The sequence below is a fragment of the Accipiter gentilis genome, chromosome Z, assembly GCF_929443795.1.
Source record: "Accipiter gentilis chromosome Z, bAccGen1.1, whole genome shotgun sequence".
Taxonomy (NCBI): domain Eukaryota; kingdom Metazoa; phylum Chordata; class Aves; order Accipitriformes; family Accipitridae; genus Astur; species Astur gentilis.
In genome coordinates this window covers 38,312,314-38,334,082 of record NC_064919.1, presented here as the reverse complement: position 1 = coordinate 38,334,082, position 21,769 = coordinate 38,312,314, and the positions used below count along the sequence as shown (strand labels likewise).

At 42.1% G+C, this 21,769-nt stretch overlaps 1 protein-coding gene across 1 annotated transcript in view; it reads right to left on the bottom strand.

The window, feature by feature from the left end:
- CHSY3 (chondroitin sulfate synthase 3) overlaps window positions 1–21,482 on the bottom strand; it is a 165,993-nt gene extending 144,511 nt beyond the window's left edge. The window contains exons 1-2 of the mRNA XM_049796466.1: window positions 20,740–21,482; window positions 18,625–18,908 (exon numbers count right to left, since the gene is read on the bottom strand). Coding sequence (XP_049652423.1) covers window positions 18,625–18,908; window positions 20,740–21,454 — 999 coding nt within the window. The 5' untranslated portion in view covers window positions 21,455–21,482. The remainder of the gene's footprint in view (window positions 1–18,624; window positions 18,909–20,739) is intronic.
- Window positions 21,483–21,769: the final 287 nt, after the last annotated feature.

Genomic DNA, 21,769 nt, shown 5'->3' with positions numbered 1-21,769 from the left:
TGACTTGGATTGTGCATTTGGACTGTAGAAAAAGAGGTTTGCTTTTATCCAATGCCTGAAAAGCAACAGCTGAAGGAAAACATGAGCCTACCAGGTATTAAATGACGGCTACACAGCAGAACTTCTGTCTAGAAATGGTTGCCGTAAGTTGATCAGGAGTCACTAAAGCTGCAATTTTATACTTGGTTTTTTCCCCTGCTGCCCATTTAGACTGGACCCACACCATGAATTTTTACAGAAGAAAAAACTCAGTTCCTAACCAAAGGCAGACCTAGTAGGACAGAAACCCTCAGTCATGTCTGACCTACCTAGTGCAGCAACCAGGTGCTACAACTAGGTGTTTCAATCCAGCACTCAACAAGTAAACAAGATACGCATGCATTCTGGAAGTGAAGAAGATGAACAACATTATCAGCCTGCTGCAGAGGCTCTGATGTGACTTCTTCTTGTTAATAGTGAAAAGCTGGGGATTTATAGTCCAAGAAATTACACACCAAGAATGCCTGAGTGACAACAGTAATACATTGAACTGGAAAAAAAGAAAAAGAACAACAAAAACTGTAACAGCAATAGTGGCAAACCCCTATAAAACATACCTTTATACATTTAAACTTACTCCCACACTTAACTTTCATTCACGGATCATTGCTTTTTTGTACAGCTTTATTCATTTTGTATTGATTTGGGTGCCTACCACCTCTGCTGTAAAAATTAAAAAAAAAAAAAAAAAAAAAAAAAAAAAAATTAAAAAAGAAAGTAAACTAACCTGGAGAGCTATAAAGAAATTTCCAGTTGTTAAAGCTACTCAGGGAGAGGATTTTTTGTTATTAAAACTACAATCAACTAAACCCTTCATTCAAGTTTCATTTATGTTGGGTATAAACCGTTAATAAACTGGCTCTTTTAAAGAATAAGCGACAGCACATTAGCTGCTTCTGCCAAACATATATCATGTCTTAACTAGTGAAACTTTAATTTTGCTCAGAACATCCCATCACCATTACCATTATGTTTTAAACTGACTGCCTTTTGACATTATTAGCATTTAGTAGTTCTTCCAATTTATCCTTTCTTCAAGAGCCCCACATGGATCTCCTTTGCTGAAAACAACTCATGCACAGTCACAGAAAGCCTCCCTGTTTCCAACTCTAACTGCATTTGTTTACAAGTCCTCAACTTCAAGGCCCTGCCCCAAAGCTATACATGTCATCCTAGACATAATTGTTTTTATCCCTTCCTAGACAACCATATCTTTTCCTTACTCTCTGCTTTTCTCTTTCACACTGTCACATCATTCTCCCCCTACACAGGAGAAAATGGTGACACTGTTGCATGAACTTCTCCTTTTTGTCGCTCACGAGCTCATAGACAACTTTTCAAGTGAGCATTTGCTCAGGTATCTTCATTCTGCCTACTAACAACATCTCACAATCTTGCCTTCCACCTTCTTTCTCACCTTCTGTCTTCAGGGCTGATCATGCAGATGTCCAACCTGCGCATGTGATGCTCCCACACCCCCCAGCTTCTCACTGCTGCAGGGCTTTGCTAGCACCAAGTCACACCCTGGGTCAGCACCTTGCATTGTGAGCTCTTTGGAAACAACAGCATTCCTTGCATCTTAGCTACGATGCAATATTTCAACAGCATAAAGAATTAACCTCTACTAGTGGTAAATACACATGCAAAGACAGTTTTTGGTCTGAAGACTAATTCCTGTACAAGCTTCTAAATTACCCAAATGACAGTGCCCATCAGTTTAATGACTATTTCAAAACCTATCGATTTGGTAAAATCGATTATTATTTACTTACAGATTGCATAGGTTTTAGCAGAAAAGTTTACATATTCTTTTTCTCAAGTTAAGTTTATTTATGTATGTATACATACACATATAGTAACTTACATTATCTTTATTCAAAGGCAAGTAATTGGGTTTGTTCATCCCTCCAGAGTGTATATCCTCTTAAAGCTTTACAATAAAGGTTTTAATGTTGGGTTTTTTTCTGTAATTACATTTCAGGAACATTTTACAATACTGTTATAGAAACTCTGTGGCCAACCCAGTGGCATGCACTAGCAGTTCACAAACCAAACAACCTGTTCAGCTTTGCGTACCATTGACTACTTAAACTGAGCACTCTTGAGTGCTTAAGCGAGATCACTGAGACACACATAATATAAGAAAAGTCACCTGCATGAAGGTCGTAAACCATTTGAACATGAAAGATTTTGTAATTACTTGTATTGGATAGAAGTCCAAGGAGTTCAGCTGTTCTACAGGGCAAGAATTCATCTAGCTTAAAAAAAGAACATTAATGAGCTGTCCAGTAACACGTGGCAATACTGTAACATTGTGCAAAGAGATATATGTAGGCTGACCATAAACCAGCAGAAGTTAGACAAAGGTTGTCAGGCAGATTAAGATGCGATCTCTTTGGGTCATTAGTTGCCAGGACCACAAGTTGTTATCTTTTATAAAGATGGCATCTCAGCAAGGACTACCCCAAGAGCTCCACTCTTCACTACAGTATGGAGGTATTCACTGAGTGTGGATTCAGGAAAGTGAGAACTGCAGCAGGTATTGCCAAGATAATTTCTTTCAAACACCTAAGATCTTCCATAAGTCTCCCACCCAAATGATGTTGAGAACTAACCACATTTAACTGATTAAATCTGAAGGATTTAGAACACAGAACGTGACTGCAGGCATTCAAGAAGAAACTCTAAGAAAACACACATTACCGTGTTGGAAGCATTTTTATTCCTGGGTGATTTCATCACCTAGAGAACATTAAGGTATTAATGTATATGAAATTATTAAACATTAAAAATGCCTTCTAAAAGCGATTCCCTCCCCCAGTTTAGGAAAAACCTTTAAGACCTATGCCCCATGATGATCACATTCTTCAGTTTTTGGAAATTTGTGACAAAGAATGCAAAGAACTTTTAATAATGACTGAACAGAAAGGGTGTGTATAAACTATGTAGCCTCATGAGTTCAGCAGCAGTTTGTATGACTTTGTGCAACAGAACAACTGTACTGAAGATAAACTAATAATAAAAATATACTCAAGACATAGAGGTGTACAGAAAGCCCCAAGAAAATTGCATTTATCTTAAAATATGTCTGGTGTCAAAGCAACACTTCAGGCAATGGCACTCAGCGGCTTGGCACTGCAGGGTAACACAGAAGGAAGAAGAGCGAGCACTATCTTCGATGCCTTCACCAGTGTGTGACAACACAAATGTGGTGACACACTCTTCCATTGCAGGATGGACTGCACCACAGGTCAACACAACAGTAACCTATTCCCCACCCAACCTCAGAGAATTACATCCCAGTTGTCACCTTCCCACAACAGAAAAACTAAAAACCCTATAAAAAAAATTTAATACTTTCTCTGGAAACATAAGAATATAGAAGCCATATTCTTAGGAAAATGTGCATATTGATTAAAAAAAAAGCTTTTGCAACTGAAGATTTGATGAAGAGAAAGTAGTTGAGAAATGTCTATGCACATACTTATTTAAGCAAGCAGAGGAAAGTAGAGCTACTCTTCTAGGACTTCAGAAAAAAAAGTTAGAAAATTACTAGAAAAAATGTACTTCCTCCTCAACAACCTCCAAAAGTTATTAAAGTTTCACGCGCTGAAAATTACATCTCCCCTTTCCAGGTATGTTCAAACCACTGAATGCAACTTCAACAGCCCACATCATTCCTTTAATACGTTTGCCTTGCACACCTATTTCATTACCAAGATTTTCTTCTTTTTATAGACAAATTGTAGCTTTTATCAAAACAGTTTCATTCCCACAGTAACACAGTGCAATTCTTTATGGTTCTATAGGCTTTCATGTCCCTTCAAAAGCAGAGACAAGAGCCAAAGAAAAAATTTTACTGCAAACAAGACAAGGTGGCAAAAGAATGTGAAGGGCAAAGCCACAGAAAGGGACAGAGGATGGAGGGAGTGTAAGCCCTGAGCAAGAAGGCAATTTTATGGCAGAAAATAAGTCACTATATTCAGTATGTGACATACATTTAATTGAACTCTAAATTGAAAAGACTTCCCACAAAGTAGGCTAAAGAGATCAGATGTAGGAATGAACACTGTTCTCGCCCTGTACACTTGACAGCAAGTGGAGTAAGATAGGAGAGGAGATAAACTTTCCCTGGGTGAGGACTGACTCCACTTAACCAAACACTTTGGTGAAGTTTCCTACTACCAGACAGTTTGGTGTTAACCAAAAGCAAAACACAAAAAAGCCTTTTTACAGGCTATGACAAACTCAAGGGCTGCATCTCTTCTACAAGTCACAGTTTTCCTGTGACAGCTATAAAAAAGGACATAAAAAGACAAGGATTTTGATCAGAGCAAAGAGAGAAGGTGGACTGATTCCACCTCAGCTCACACCACTTGTTGTGGACAGTAGCTTTAACATCTGTGTATACTATGGCAGCCTATAGCTTCCTCAAGAGTTTTATGGCTCTTCTTATCATTCAAATGACAAAAGGACACCAAAACCAGATCTTTTCATGCCTAAGGATGTAGCCACATGTAACACAGGTCACTGCAAGGACACTCCAGAGACAGTTTTAGGTCTACAACTTGCATTCATTAATTTACTTAGGAAAAGTTGAGTTCTGCAAAAGTGGACATCTCTCTTCCAAGAAAGCTCCCAGCGCTGGCAGGAGCAGACTGCTTTGTCCGCTGTGAAGACTGAGCTGTTTGTTTCATATTAGTTGCAGGACTGATGCCAACCTCAAGACACAGCCATGATCTAAACTGCCTAAGGAGTATAGGTACACATGAGATTTAACACACAGGTATTTACTACGTATTACTGAAGTTGAAAAGCTCTGAAGAAGCATTAATGCCGGAAATAATCCTTGTTTTCATGGGAACATATTTTCCAACCTATCCAAAAATGTCTTTCAGAAGTCTGTATTTTATTGTAGATATTTCAAGGAAATTGCCCCAAGCTGTCACATTAAAAAGCACTGGCATGCTTTCCTAGCATACACACATACATACAATACGTGTGTGTGTGCACACATACACATATACACTTCTTCAAGCTTTAGTTCCTTAAACAATTAATTGGAGACTTCCACTTCAATTCATGAATTAAAGCATTCATAAACATACACACAGGATTTTTATTTTTTTTTTCAAATTAGGTATGAAGTCATAGCATGAAAAGATCTGCACTACACAGTCAACATTCTTCAACCAGAAACATCAACTCTACCAGCAGACTCAAGTATTCATTCAGTATTTGTCCTAGCTATGAAGGCTGTAGAGCAAAACGGGGAACTACTACATGTTTGTCTTCCACAGATATTCAGCATTGGAATCAAGTAACTGACTTGAAAAAGAAAGTCCAGTGTTCAAAGACAGTCCTTCGAGCTCCTTCAGTGGTTTCTGATAATTTACATGTTTATTTGCAGTAATTTCACAATGAACAACATCAAAAAAAGAAAATGGCAAATCAGAGGATAAGTGAAAAGACCAAAATGCAACTTTCCTCTAAGTTGCACTGAATTGCTTCCTTTAGTTGGAATGAAAGCCCTCAACAATTAATAACATGTGTGATTAAGCTCTTTGTGAGATGGAATCTTTCTTATTCACTAATCATTGCCTGCTAGGAGGTACAAGTAGACTTGGAACAACAGCTAGCATTCTCCACATGGGATGTGATCATGCAATACAACACATTCCCTCTCCTACTACCCACAGCATCTGCCCTTGCTGTGGAGGTCACTAAGCTAACCAGGAACATTTCATTTACACAGGAAAAACCAATTTTTTATCTGATACTGCAACATCATGTTTAGGACAGTACAGTTTTCCAACAGCAACAGGATTAAACATGTGACCACTATACTAGTAAAATTAAACACAAGTGAAATATTCTGCCAGTCAGAAGCTCAGTAAGTGAAGATGACCGAAGAAAACACTGACCTAGTAGTACTAACCAACTGCAAAATGGTGATGAATTTACAGTGTGATGAAGCCTTAAAAATGGTAAATGTAATCCTGAGCTGCACTGTAGAAGTTACTGATGAGTTCCCATACATAATGCCATAGGCAATCCTGACCACACATTTAATTAAAAGAAGAAAAAAAAAAAAAAAAGAGAAACTGAGGCAAATTAAAGGAAGGGTGATTAAGAGAAAAAGAGGAACAGAAAGCATGGATTCTTGTACCTCGTTAAATAAAAGCTCTGTAGCATTTATCAATATTGATGGGTAAGTACAAAGGATGAAACAAGAGCTTTCTAAAGTAAATAACTCATAGAAAAACAAATGGCTGCATATTTGCCTCAAAAAAGTTAAAAGCATAAGTAAAGAAGCTACTTATTACAGCAATTGCATTTTTATAACAGTATTCCAGTGGCACAGCACAGGTAAAATGGAAAACCCCATTATTTTAGATGGAGCTCAGCAACTTTATAAAAAGGAATGATGCAAGTATGGAAGGTATCTTAAGTACCTTCTTAGAGTGTGTGAATGAATGCAGGTATCAGCCTGTTAAATACAAAAGTGTTGCTGTTTTGTTATCTGTACTGATGAACAGAAGCCAAAAACTCTACTGGACATCTCTCATTACTATGTATTTATTCCCAGTGAACAAAGAATAATAGTTATACTATAAAACACATAAAAATTTTATTGAAACTGTTTAAAAAATAACAGAGTAGCACTGTATGATTCTATCCTTGTACTAGTCATTAAAGCGTCTCTTCCCTTATAACTGAAATACTTAATCCAGCAACTATTTTTGTTACCTACCTACATGATCATAATGGATGTGATAAGGACAAAAAGTTACTTCATTTGTACAAGGTAGTATCTAGTCTGCAGAGAAAGACTTATTTTGACCAAGCTGATTAATATAATTATGCTAAACAGAAACAACTAAATAAAAATCAACAAGAAAAGCACAAATCCCTTCCTCCCCAACCCAGGCATTGCATTTTAGTTTCTTTCAAGTTTGAAAGAACACAGAGTGTACCTACATTGAAGGTAACATGGATATTAAAACTCGTAAAACTATCAGCTAGTTTGTTTTTAATGGCCACTCCACAGATTTATGGCAGAATCTCCAAATAAATCTTTTCAAAGGCCACTTCCAAGGATAACAGTAGTCCTCCAAATGACATTTAGCAATGGAAAATTAACAATGAAGTTATTTACTAGAATTTTAGTATTAAACTGAACATTCTATTAACAACAGCAAAGTTCTTTTAAACTGAGATGAGCGGGAAGCTCCTGCTTCTAGGATTATGTGCAGCTAAAATAATAAAGCCACTGCTGTTCAAAACATTTTTCCAGTGATGAGTTAGGAAGCTTAGGCTGGGCTGGGACAGTTGATAAGCATACTGAAGAAAGAATACCAGCCCTTACGCATTCAAGGCTCTCTGTCCAGTAAAGACCATACATCTCTTACATCTCTCTCTCATGACAGAGTTGTCACCTTCAAGCATACATGCCAACAGCACAGCGTGGATAGGAATTTAAGAACAGAGTAGGTTTATTCTTGGATTTAGTACAATAAAAACTAAGGCTAACAAATTTGGAAGAGGGAAGAGAGCGCCAACTTACCACGGCTAGGGTGGAGGAATGCCAAATGCAAAGTTTCGTTACAGAATTCTTTATTGAAGGTACAAACAATAATCAATTTTTTCAAAGATGAAGAAGACATGCTCTACAACTGTAAGCAAACCTCAAGCATCAAATGCCACTAAAGAAATATATATACACTCACATGACCCTCTTGGATACACTAATACATTTCCCAAAATTACTATAGCCAAATATTAAGAAAAAATACTTTTTACTGTTTGACTATATTTTCTGTTACAGTCAACTACACTCAGTTAGGTGCAATTACTTCCCTCTACCACATGAAGAAAAATGTCTTCAATCACAAAAATTTAGAGTAGAAGAAAAGAAGAATCCAAAATACCAGCACTTGCTTTCGTTGGTTCTAGCAGGACAGATTTATACCTAACAAATTATTTTAATACAACAGTTAAAAATATCAATAGCACATAACAAAACTGTTTCATTTGCCAAGTTAAGCATTTTCATAAAAGCTTTGTCATCAGCTACACCTGTTCTAGTTAAATTCCCTGACTCTTAGAACTGATACTCATGCACTTCAGAAAATTTTGCCCCAAATGGGTAAAAAGTGACAGAAAAAGTCACTGTTTTATCAAGACCAACAATAGGAAGCCATGCAATTCTGGCAGGATAAGAGCTGGTCCATAAGGTAGTACCCTTTGGTGATGAAAACTTATTATGATAACAGGTGTGCTACAGTCTGTAGCTGGAAAGAAAAAGCTTTCAAGGAAAACAGAAAGCTGAAAAGGTTAGTCATATTCAAGCTGGAAGTGAAAATACATGTACATACAGAACAGAAGGATACAGATATAACTAAGAAGAGAAATGAAAAAATGAAAATGAAAAGCTGAAAGCCAAATTCTTACACTTTACAGTAGAGAGACTGCAATAAATACCTAGAAGCACAGCTTAAAAGCTCCAAAGGACCTTCACTTATGCCCCTGGGAGCTTGGTTATCAACAAGACACAAGATTTAAATATATGCATATGTACATACGAATGCACGTTTCTGTGCATACAGATTTACAGTCTACGCCTCACAAAGTCGTTAAGGCCACATACACTTCCACTGCAGTGCAGCCAGGTATACAACTAAAGAATCTGCTTCCACGCCATAAGGAGCTCGTTCACACATGCCACACTCAGAAAGGGCCCCATGAACAAACACCTCCCTGATACCAGGAAATACAGAGTCAAAAGGAGCATTGTCCCTGGTGATCAAATTATCATCCTTCAGATGTTAATTTGCCCTTGAATGGTTGTTTAAAAAAAAATCAAAAACGGTTGAGGGACTCAAATGCACTTTAAAGCAATCTTGAAAATATAAAACATGTCAAAGTATCAAGTGCACAAAAAACAAGGTAAAAAATGACAATCCTATTTGAAAATTATTAAAAGGAATACTTCCAAGTTTCTAAATCAAATATTTTATCGCAAACTAAAAACTAAAAACACAACAAAAACAAACAAACAAACAAAATATCTGTCCAGTCAGTACCTCAGGTTTAATCTTCAGTATTCTAACTGCCTGGTTAAACCAGCACATTCCAGAAGAGAGTTATTTTAGGCTCCGCCCCCCCCCCCCCCAACATTTCTAAATGTTCACAAAGGTTAGTGTTCTAAGGGTAAAACTTCAACCAATGCAGAAAACGACTGTGGAAAATGTGTCTCAAAAGCACTAAATACAAAGTAAATTAAAAGGTAACCTTCCCTTTCCTAGGTTCATTTCAAACTAACTCATACATAAAACAGCATTCAAGAAGACTATCAGTTACCAGGCTGCTTAACCTCCTCCAGAATTTCCTAAAATTATACCTCTAGTTCAAGATGTTCTTTGTTTCCTAAAGTATATGCATGCTTTAAAACAATTCTTAAAAAGAGGCCAAAAATCTTTTCGTAGTGTGATACCCAGGAAGCCAAAAATACTGCATCTGGGGTGGAACTACACATTTACTTACTGCCCCGTTCCAAATATGTACTAAAGAGTAACCAACCTCTGCGCTCATCTTGAGCTAAAATCATTAGCCAGCACTAGACAGATGGAATAAACTACTCATAGCATAGCAGTTCCTGCTACACTTTAAATAATATATGTATCCTTTGAATAGTTCATGGTAAATTATGAGATCAAGTAACTAAATAAAAGTGAATTTTAGAGAATGTGTTACCAACGGCAAATACTGACAATGACTTAATACATACCGTCTCACATAAGAACTGAAAATAGGTGGAAATCAGTTTGGTAATGAGAACCACAGAATAAATAAAGTCTGAAGACCTAAAATTATCCAGCTACACTTTATACCTATTTGTCTACTTGCAGAAAACTCCTAAGAAACATACAGAACTGGAACAGTAGCTTGAAAGCTTATTCTTCTAAAAAAAGAAACATAACCTATTTTTGATACCTAATGAAATACCACAGTAAATATAAGTACATTTAATTAGCAGTTATTTCAAATAATTCCTGTAACTCTCCTTGTTTACAACTTCCAGCTTCTCTCTTTGTGAGCATTTTCTACTTCAGCAGAAGTGCATCTTTTGATCTCATCAAAAGATGTGCGGTTGGAAAGTGAAAGTCAGGAAAAAGTTATGTCTAGGAGATTTTCTAAGTCAGGACAAGAGGATGTACAAAGACCAGTCCAGAAGAAGTAAAAAACCCCATCAACTCAGGGGGTTGGGAGGGAGTAGGAGGAAGCAACCTGTGAACTGTCAGTGTCTTTGAGAAGACTATACACACTTTGAGCAACTCTATACTATTTGATTTACCTGGTAATCTGCAACAAACACTTCATCTTCAAAAAGGCTCAAGCAGGACTGTTTAACAAAACTCTTTGTCAAAGTATGACCAATAACCATAACCAAATCTGTATGCATGAAAGGGAAATTTGCTTCAGAACACCTAGGAAAGACAAAATTTTGAAAATAAAAATAATTCTGGGAATATCTATAGAAACTAATGCTTCTCATGTAGTTTGGTTTACTTGATTTTAAGGTAAAGGTAAAATAGAAAACTATTTCAAGGCAAAAAATAAAAACATCAGGGTTTCATTGTGCTGTTTCATGGATTCACTTAAAGCACTGAATCCACTGTTGACCCTAAAGCAGTCAAGTTCTTCATCTGCAAGTCTCTTTAGAAATCAAGCTTATTCCTTGTATAATGTGACAGGCACTGTCAAGAGTGATGATGTGATGGGTTTAAATGAGATGACTCTTACAAAAGTTGTGCCACAATTGCGTCATCTCATGTCAAACACTATTTTTAAACACACTTGAACAGCTAGCCTTCTGCACTGGACTTCTACATCTATGGAAATACCACCTCCAATACACCAACTGCACAAAAGTCTTAGGAAAACATTTCCAATAAAATGAGAGCAAACATGAGAAAAAAGTTGACCGTGTTTAGGTTTAAATTTCTGTATATATTGAGAGATGCCTCCAGATACCCATATGCAGAACTAAAGACATATTTTTAATCATTTAAGAACCTCTCCTAATGTTTTTCTTTTGCTTGTCTGTGGGATGCTTTGGTAGTTCAAATAAGAGCTTATTCTTAAGCAGGAAAACCTTTGAAATACTTGCTTTAAGAATGCACAAACATTCAAAATGGACAGGTTAGCTGTTAGCTAGCCCAAATAGTCCTGCACATAAATAGCTGCTGGCATCACAGAAGAAAACAAATTAAAAGGAAGGTGTATCCATGATTTCTTCACATCATGGACATGAAAACACACCCCCAGAGTCCTCCAGCACCTTGGTAATTCAGCACCAGGAGTCTGAATTACACAGCTGTCATACTCCAAAAAGGCACGAGCAGTATTTCCTCTTAGGGCACAGCAGGAAAGACAGAACACCCAATCTGCAAACAAGCCAGGAACCTAAGAGAAGCAAACTCTCAACAAGGCTGAGAAACAGCCCCCTTAGCTCTTGGCTCCAACAGCTAAGATGCTATCATACAGTGGACTACAGCCATGGGCTTGCGTGTGCTGGCACACACCTCCACAGTAGCTGTGGGAATACCATCTGAATCCTTCTCCATAAAGACCCCCAAAAAAGGTATCTCCAACTCTTGCAGTCCTGCCGAGCCATGTGGGGAAATGCTTAAGACCCTTAATAACATGCAAGTACCAGGGACGACTGTTTTTTTCACCGTGAACTTCCTCAACTCACAGCCAAGCTGATCTTGCAGGATCAAGAAGGGCCAAGATGACAGGGAGTCCCCAGGGTGAACGCAAGGGAGGCAGCACCCCCAGGCAGTCTCCACAGATTCCCCAGGTAAAAGAGCAAATGAATGACAGGAGGTTACTTAAAAAGCCAGAGAAAGAGCAGGGAGTCTTCACAGCACAACAGGCGCAGGCAGCTCAGATGAGGACCAGAGCCACACAGGGCAAGAGTAATGACCCAATTTTAGCACCACGGTTACAGCAACAGGATATGCATTTAATGATTTGCATTTTATTCAGTATCATGTACACACAGAAACACTGTACTACAATGGTATGGAAATATAAGTCACTTTTCTAAGCAGGTGAGAATCACATTAAAGTAAAAAAGTTTGATAACTACCTTTAACATTACTGTAATTAGATATCTATTAATAACAAATGGTTAAGAGAGCACATGCAATCCTGTATCAGTAATTGGCCATTTATGCAAATAGTTCTGAGCCTTTGTGATCATCTCATTCCTCTCCATATACCCTCAGAGACCCCTGCTACAGTCTTAATTATGCACTCTTTCATGCATTTCTATTCTAGGACACTGACAGCTCTCTCTATGCTTTTTAAAAATGATGCTACATTTATGTAACTACCCAGTGAAGCTGCCCAAAACCAATAGCTTAAGTGGGGGTGGGTACTGCTGCTTCAAGATCGATCATTCCAGGATCCAAATGAGCAAAATACCATCTTATCATCATCAAAGGCAAATACACCTCTAATGCTTCTGTTTGGTGTAGTGTTCAACCCAAAGCTGAGTTGTGGCCCACCAACACCTTCACCAAAGAGAGAGTCAAAGCCTTGAATGAAAAATTAAAATATATCTGGAAGGAAAAGTGCCATTAAAAAGGAGAAGATAAGGTATTTTTAGAGGAAGCCAGAAGATGGCTTACAAAAGGTTCCAGCACCTCAGGAGACAGTCACAATACCAGTGCACTGCAAAGTGAAGCTTTTTGAGCACGCGGTTTGATCCAAATAGGCAATTTCGCTGTAACATTTACTGTTACTACTGGGAATCAACAACAAATAAGATATTAGAGATCTGCATTATTAAAAAAATGTTATAGTAATGAGAGTGTATACTATGGTCACCATAGAACTTTGTAAAAGGAAAAAAACAATAGGAAAACAATCATTAATGTGGACTGCTTGTATGTACAAAGTACGGTATTTTCTTTCAATATCAATGTACACATTACCAAAAGATCAAAAGTATATGGGGTGGTTTGTATTAATGTAGTTTTTTGTATGAATGTAGTTTTTAAGTTTAAAATTAATGTAGAGGGCATTGGAGTTGATACTTAATGGTTCCCTTTTAACTTGAGATATGCTATTATATTTTCTCCCATAGAAAGGGGAAAAAAGGCTACAAAAAGAAAAGCTTTACAAATTTAACATTAGAATATATGTTCCAAATACACTGACAAATAATCTAGAAATCTTTTTATGCTGCATTTGTCATTTTTCATCTTCTGAAGAAAAACATTCTCTGATTGTCAGTATTTATACCCTGACTGTTTGATTTCTGCTTGAATTGTTACAGCCACTTAATTCATACAGTGCATTTTATTTTGTTCTTTTGTTGAACTACACTATTTGATCTGTTATAAACTTAGGTTACAAATTACAAAATGGTCTCCTGAAATAAGAAACATTAAAAAAAAAAGGCGGGGGGGGGGGGGGGGGGGCACGGGAGGATAAAGCAATCAGCCTTTTTTTCCAAATGGTCCTCTATAGTCAAGTCCCTCCTAAACAGCAAAGAGAGGAATAACACAGCATCGCATTTTTAAACTACATTTTTGTTTTCAAAGAATAAAACCAGTATGAGTCACTAAAATCAAGCTAATCTTTTCATTCATTAAAAGAAAAACATTTCAAGGCTTCAAAATTAGTGGAAGAGAGAGTGCTAGCTTGAAATATGGATTCTGAAAGCACAAAAGCAAAAGGCCCTTTTTAACCTCTACTGTTACTGAGTTGGGGAAGCAGAAGGTGCTAACACCTAACAAACCAAAAGGCCTTTTACAGCGATATTTTAGACAAATTTGCCAGGTTTATTACACCTTGATCATTATAGCATCATCAAACCTGCAGGATAAATTAAGATATAGTTGAAAAACAGAACAAGGATGGATCTTCTGTAGAAAATGATCCATCCAAAATACAACACTTCCAGCAGATACTTCCTCATGTAGCAAGGAAATGTACTAGATTTAGGCTGCAGTTCAACCATTGCTTCCAGCCAATTTGAATGTAAGGTGCTGCCGAGAAGGGCGGTTTGACACTTTCCTGCCCCTTCATTCCTGTCTGAACGTGACCACTTCTTTCTTCTGATGCTCATGCTCAGCAAAGCTTTGTCTTAAGTACTGATTCAGCTGAAGAAAACATTTTTGGTCAAGTTCAGGTTTCAAGTGGACCCTGCTACATCTCCAGCTCACCACAGGGCTGCACGAGTCCTGCAAAACAGGACAGCAACCGAAAAGAGCAACCACCCTTCAGTATTTATGTCGGCTTAGAGCAACGGTCAAATTGCAGCCTGTGGGCACATTTTTGTCTCCTCCATTCTGCACAAGTGCCCTGAAAACCCTGTTATTAGATTCACTCTCTCAGCAATCCAATGACTAACTCTTTATTTAAAGTGGAGGAGCTCCATCAGGAGAGACAGAGACTCATCACCTCAGCCATAAGTATTTGCTAAGTGGGAGACCCAGCCTTTAGCCCTGGCTTCAAATCTGGCAGAACAAGAATTAAAACTCTAGCAAGCTCCAAGAATAAGAGTGGCTCATTGCAGCCTTGTGCACCTCTTCTTTTCTTATTCATTCTGAAAAAAAAAAAAATACTGCCAAAAAAAAGTCAACGTTGCAAACCTCTCCTTGCCAGCAAGCATATTATGTATATAAGCTATCATAGTTTACTAGGTAACTCTAAGTGGCAGCAGAACAAACCCTGACAGGCAGCCAGTCCCACCTACATCAGTTGAGCCACCCAGCTGTCATGGTTTTACCCCAGCCAGTACCACCAAAGCCGATCTATCACTCCCCCTCCTCAGCTGGGCAAGGGAGAGAAAATATAACAAAAGCCTCATGGGTCCAGATAAGGTCAGGGAGAAATCATTCACCAATTACCATCACAGGCAAAACAGACTCAACTTGGGGAAAATTAACGTAATTTATTGCCAATCAAACCAGAGCAGAGTAATGAGAAATACAACCAAATGTTAAAACACCTTCCCCCCACCCCTCTCTTCTTCCCAGGCACAACTTCACTCCTGACTTCTCTACATAACTCCGTACAGTGGCACAGGGGGACAGGGAATGGGGGTTACAGTCAGTTCATCACACGTTGCCTCCACCATTTCATCCTCCTCAGGGGCAGAACTCATCACACTCTTCCCGTGCTCCAGCATGGGGTCCCTCCCACTGAAGACAGCTGTCCACGAACTTCTCCAACGTGAGTCCTTCCCACAGGCTGCAGTTCTTCACGAACTGCTCCAGCATGGGTCCCTTCCAAGGGTTGCAGTCCCTCAGGTAAAGACTGCTCCAGCGTGGGTGCCTTGTGGGGTCACAAGTCCTGCCAGAAAACATGCTCCAGCGTGGGCTTCTCTCTCCACGGATCCACACGTCCTGCCAGAAGCCTGCTCTGGCACAGGCTTCCCACAGGGTCACAGCCTCCTTTGGGTACCCACCTGCTCCGGCGTGGGGTCCTCCACCAGCTGCAGGTGGATATCTGCTCTACCATGGACCTCCATGGGCTGCAGGGGGACAGCCTGCCTCACCACGGTCTTCCCCACGGGCTGCAGGGGAATGTCTGCTCTGGCGCCTGGAGCATCTCCTCCCCTCCTTCTTCACTGACCTTGGTGTCTACAGGGCTGCTTCTCTCACATGTTCTCACTCCTCTCTCTCCTGACTACTTCTGGTGTTACACAGGGTTTTTTCCCCCTTCTTAAATCTGTTCTCCCAGAGGCACTACCACCATTGCTGATGGGCTCAGCCTTGGCCAGTGGCGGGTCCGACTTGGAGCCAGCTGGCCTTGGCTCTGTCAGACATAGGGGAAGCTTCTAGCAGCTTCTTATAGAAGCCACCCCTGTAGCCCCCCACCTACCAAAACCTTGCCACGCAAACCCAATACACTAGCAAAGATCAAGCATTTCAGGTTTTCTCTTGAACTCTTTGATTTCTTTCATCCTCACCAAAAAGAGACCTTCCCATCCAGTTCTTAGAAAATAAATCTAGTAAAAAAATGATGCAACAGTGATTCAACTCTTCTATAGCTTTTCTGCTTCTATGAATTTTAATGGAATTGTTTCCAGTTTATATTAGTCTTCAGCAATACATACAAAATACAAATTATGCATCTTCCCAAAAGCTACAAAGTTCAAAAAAATCTTGCAGCTCAGCAGCACTCAGTTTAATATTTATATACAACAAAAGCACTTCATGACAAAAGTGCAACTGGCTATGCAGAAAGTCCTGGCCCCAATCTTACATTTTGCACAAGAGTATCTGAGAGAATAATTCCCCTTCTAGCACACAAAGAGTGTTGCTGATCTAAGGCAGGAATGAAAAAGCACAGAGCAACACTTTCAGTGCCCTGGGAAAAAAAATCACCTTTGTCACCAACTAATTTACCAACCCGCAACACGCCAACCTGTTCAGGTGCAGTATCAGACTGCTTGAAACAACCGCCTACACAACACAAACCATGCCAAAGCACAAATGCAACTCCACTCTCTCCGGACACCCTATTTCGCTTCTTCCCTTCCACCCAGATTTCACAGTGGGATAGAATCCTAAGCAGCTTTGTCTTAATCATCTGCATCTTCTGGAGCATCTCCTGTACCGGCAACAGGGTCAAAGATTCTTCTAACTAATGGAAAATACTGGTCAGAAATGAGCACCTGCTACTGCAATGCCTAACAGAATTTTTTCTTTTTCCATTCTTTACTATACAGACCTAGGGCATTCAAGAGCAACTCACAGTCAAGAATGGTGTCACTCTATTCCAGATTCCATAAACACACATGATTTTTCCAAAAAGTTTATGTTTTCCGGCCCCAATCCTACCGTGAAAAGCAGTGCTTCTGGGCAGTCACATAGCTCAGTCTCCAAAACTGAAGAAAGTAAACATATTTTTTTGCTCTATCCCACTTACACTCAGTGCCTGGAGCCAAAATCTCCTGACATTCAACATCAAAATAAATTATAACCATAGTGATAATGTTATCTGTTACCAGTTTTCTTTCCTTCCCCAGATTTCTTCCCAAGACAAACTAGAAAAACAAAACCAAAACCCCTTCCAAGATACGACTGTCAAGACAGAATCATAATTCTGCTGATACAGATCAGCAGGCATCACACGCCCATAAGGATTTGCAAACGACCTTGTACAGACACAGCCCAAACACATCAGAGTGTAAGATTAAGCTGCCAAAGTAGTGTGCAGTTTGGAAGTCTGATTAAGAACCACTAGTCCTACATCGATATCCATCTGCACGGTTAAGTACCACCCTGCTCTACCAGTGCAATGGCTGTATTATTTTACATCGGCATTTACAACCTTTGTTGAAATAGTCTCTAAAAGCACCCTTCTATTGTGAAATAAAGGATAAGATTTCCACATCTAAGATTTCTACCTAATTAGTATCAACTAGTCAATATTTATTTTTGTTCACCTGTTTACATTCACTGTAGCCTACCAAACCCATTTTTAAAATGGCCACCTTTCCCTGGGCCACTCAGAAAAACACTAATCCACAAAATTAATTATTTTCCCTGTCTTTTTGCAGTTAATAGCACATCACCTCTTTCAGTGACCCATTTAAATGATTTTTCCTGCTTAACAAGAGAGTGCCACAAGGGCAAGCATATATTAATATTAAAGAACTGGTCAAAATAACTAAAATCACATTCATCATATTAGCTATCACCCTTCACCCTTTCTGGCAGTTGCCTGCTTAGTCTATTTTTATCTACAAAGATAGTCTTGCCACTAACCACAGTATTTCCAGAGAAACAGGCCTGAATTTTGGTTGCGGCACTGCAAATGAACTTTTTGGGTATTGCAACACATCTTTGTTACTTTAGAAAATGTTACTACTGAATTAAGTCATTTGCTCCTAAAATGACTTCAGCATAAGAAGATTTGTTACATTGCATGTGTCCTTAATAGATTTTAACAGTATTTTACACTAAGAAAAACGCTGTCAAAAGCATATGGTAGACACAGGCAGTGTAACAAATTTCATTTCTGTACAAGAAAAAAACCCCACAACTCCCATTTCTGCTTTTGCCAGTAACAAATTCCATTAAAATACATCTGAGTAATTAAGAAAATACAGGCAATTCTTCTTCAAATACCACAACATACTTTAAGAAACTGCAATGCAGAACAAACAGACATGCCACACACTTATCCAAAAACAAGTTCTTAAAAAGATCAAACCTGAACAGCATACGTCCAATACAGCAGCATCCTGTCACGGATTACATGTAGAAAGCCTCAAGGTAATGCTTTAGCAACTTACAGCATAGCAATACTTACAACATGGCTGCAGTAATTGTCACCAATGAAAATTGAAAGACACAAGTAGAAATAAACATGCTTGCAGCAACATGCCATGAATGTTTTCCTCTCTTTTTTCATTACAGTCTGCGGTTTACATTCTGATGCATGCGTTAAAACATAATCATGGTGGAAAGAGATTGTGTATACAGCTACTGATATTGCAAGATGTAAAACTCTGTAAACAAACAGCACATTGCAATTTACACCGTCACTTACCTCATATGACCAAACACACTGAGTTCCTCCAAACCTTCGGACGCACCTGCCCACCTCCACGTCCTCATGAGTGGTGTACATTTCTCGAAGGCATTCACCTATATGTGGCACCATCCTCCTGAGAACCTCCCGGCTGAAGATCATTCCTGGCCCACCCATGCAGAAATTCTCTCCAGGCTCCAGCCCAAGTTTTCCGAGTTCTTCAATATTACCCAGACCAGTCTGTCCCAAATACAGAGGCTTACTGCTGTTCAGTGAGCGAAGAAACTCCTCCAATTTTTCACCTGAAAAAGAGAAAAGATTACTGTTATTTCTCTGCCTAGTCTGCCAGCCATCTCTTTTTTTTGTACCTCGAGCTTTTTTGAAAATGTAACACGCACCTGAGACTGTCACAGGAAATCACTTCCAAAGCAGTGTCCTATACCCAACTGAAAATATCCTTGGACAAGTTTACTTTTCACAGACAACTGTTTTTATTATTATTAATTAGCATTACAATGACATTTTCATGCAGCCAAAAGCCAGAATATGACCAAAACTTAATTTTACCAGTAAACCTTGTTCTGTTCAACTAATACTGATGGAAAGCACTCCCTTGCTAGTTTAAGACTCTCTCTAAAGTAGGACAATTTACCAATATAGTTCCAAGCTGGGGAGGAAGAGGAGGAGAAGACAAATCCCATGTATCATTCTAATAGGATTAATTTTTAAAAAGGCGGGAGCAAATCTAAATTAACCAAGATAAACATGTTTGATTACAAAGTAATTGTTGGAGCAAGGTAAAACTCAGGCTCCTTCCAAAGTATTTCCAGTGCTACAATGTCTACACACTTTTCCTTCAAACTCCGTACCTATTTCTTTTAAGAAATTGTGATTTCATATTTACTTGAAATTAAAAGTTTCTGGAGAGGTTTAACTCGGAAGCAGTTAAAGACAGGTTCATTACTACTCCAAAACGAGCCCAAAGGAAACACTGACAAAGTTTCACGTCTGCAGCCAAATAGATAAACCTATACACATGCGTACGTGTGCGAGTATTTCACAGATGAGTGACAGGTGACAAGCAAGCAGCCCATTAAACGACTCCAACAAAATCGAGTGACAAATAGGGCAGCACGCAGTTACCTCCAGTTAACTCTCAACAGTGCGTTCAACAGTGTAAGCAACCAGGACCGCAACCTGGGCCTACGCTTACAACTTCAGCCTCTCTTTCTTTCCCAAGAGCAGGACACTGCACGAGCAAGTCACAGCAGCACCAAGCGCAGACTAAAAGGAAGCGGGTTGCAGAACAGCATCTTCTAAGGGTGCTGTAAAACTCGCTGGGAAATAGGGCTAGTGCTCTGCAGAGAGACACGCTGCGACGGACAACAGCGGCTTTACAAGGAGCCTTCAGAGCCGGCGTTTGCTCAGCCCAAGTGTCGGTCAGCCAGCGGAGAACTTTTACTAGTGCTGAAAACACCATTCCCGAGGAGGACCGAATCGAAGCCGCCGGGCTGAGGAGCCGCCGCCGCCGCCGCCGGGGCTGCCCGGCCGGAGCGGGACGCGGTCGGCGCCGCTCCACCCCCCCCCGTCAACCCCCCGCCGCCTGCGCAAGGGCGGCGGGCCGAGGCGGCACCGCCACCCTTAGGCTGCCCGGCCGAGCGCAGCGGGACGCGGGGACGGCACCACCCCGCCGCTCCCCTGCCCACGCCCGGCCCCAGGACCCTCTCCGCCGGCCCACGGCAGAGCCTCGCCCGGCGGGCCGCCGCAGCGGGATCCCACGCCCACGCAGAGACCGCTCACCGTGCCCGCCGCGGTCCAACCCGCCGCCTCGGCCCTCCGACGCGCCCCGGACTCTCCGCGGGCGCCCCGGCCCGGCCCGGCCCGGCCCCGCGGGGGCACCTCGGGGTTCCCACCAGCGCCGGGACGGCACCCCACGCCCCCCCGCACATGGGGGCTGGAAGCAAACCGCCAAAGGCGCGCGGGGTGGGTCGAGGCACCCCTTGCGCTCCCCGCGCCCCCGGGCGGGAACCGACTCCCCCTCCCTACCCCCCGTGGCACCCCGCCGGGCCCCCAAGGCCAGCGCCCCCCTCCCTCCCTGCCGCCGGCGGCGGCGGCGGGGCGCGCCTCGGTCACCTTTAATGTAGACGTCGTCGTCCGCCCGCATGAACCACTCGTACTTGTCCAGGTAGTGGTCGTGCATGTACTTGATCATCATGAAGGACTTCTTCTGCGGCGGGTAGGAGTCGTCCACGCCGGGCAGGGCGACGACGGGCAGCGGGGGCAGCCCGGGGGGCGCGGCGGAGCCCTGGCTGGAGAAGAACTCCACGCGGCCCGGCACCGAGGGCGCCCACGTCCGCTGCGCCGCCACCGCCCGGCTGCCCAGGTACTTCTGGGCCGTCATCACCCCCACGTAGAGGAAGTTGCGGGGCTTGGCGCAGCCCGGGGCTGCCCCCCAGTCCCCGCTCCCGTTGTGGCTGCCGCCGCGCCGGCCGCGCCGCTTCTCGGCGCCGTCCTCCTCCTCCTCCGGCTCCCCTTCCCCGCCGGCGGCGGGGCTGGAGACCGTGCCCTCCTCCGCCGCCGGCGGCAGCTCCCAGGGGCTGCTCCTGAAACTCGTGCTGCCCAGCACCGCCGCTGCCTCCGGCGGCGCCTGCTGCCCGCCCGGCGCCGCCGCGCCCCCGGCCGCCCCCGGCCCCGCCGAGCGGCTGTAGTAGGAGCAGAGGCTGGCGCCGCGCCTCTTCTTGTCGCTCAGCTCGGCCACTTTGGGGGCGATGAGCCAGGAGGCGGCGGTGAAGCCCAGCACCAGCCCCAGCACCACGCTCAGCCAGGGTCTCCGGGACCGCGCTGCCATGGCGCGGGCGGGGCGGCTCCCGGAGCGCCGCCGCCGCCGCCGCCGGTTTTCCCCCCGCCGCCTCCCGCAGGAGGCGACCCCCGTCCCGCGGCGGCCCCGGGCGCGGCGACTCCCGGCGCGGCTCCCTGCCTCGCCGCGACGGCCCGGGCGGCTGCGCTGCTCCCGAGTCAAACTTCTCCGGGCGGGAGGGCGGCGGCGAGGACGGCGGAGCACTAGCGGCGGCCCCGCCGCTCCGCTGGCACCTTGTCACCGCGGCGGCTGGTCCCTCCCCGCCCCTCCCACCGCTCAGCCTCCTCCACACGGCGGCGGCGGCGG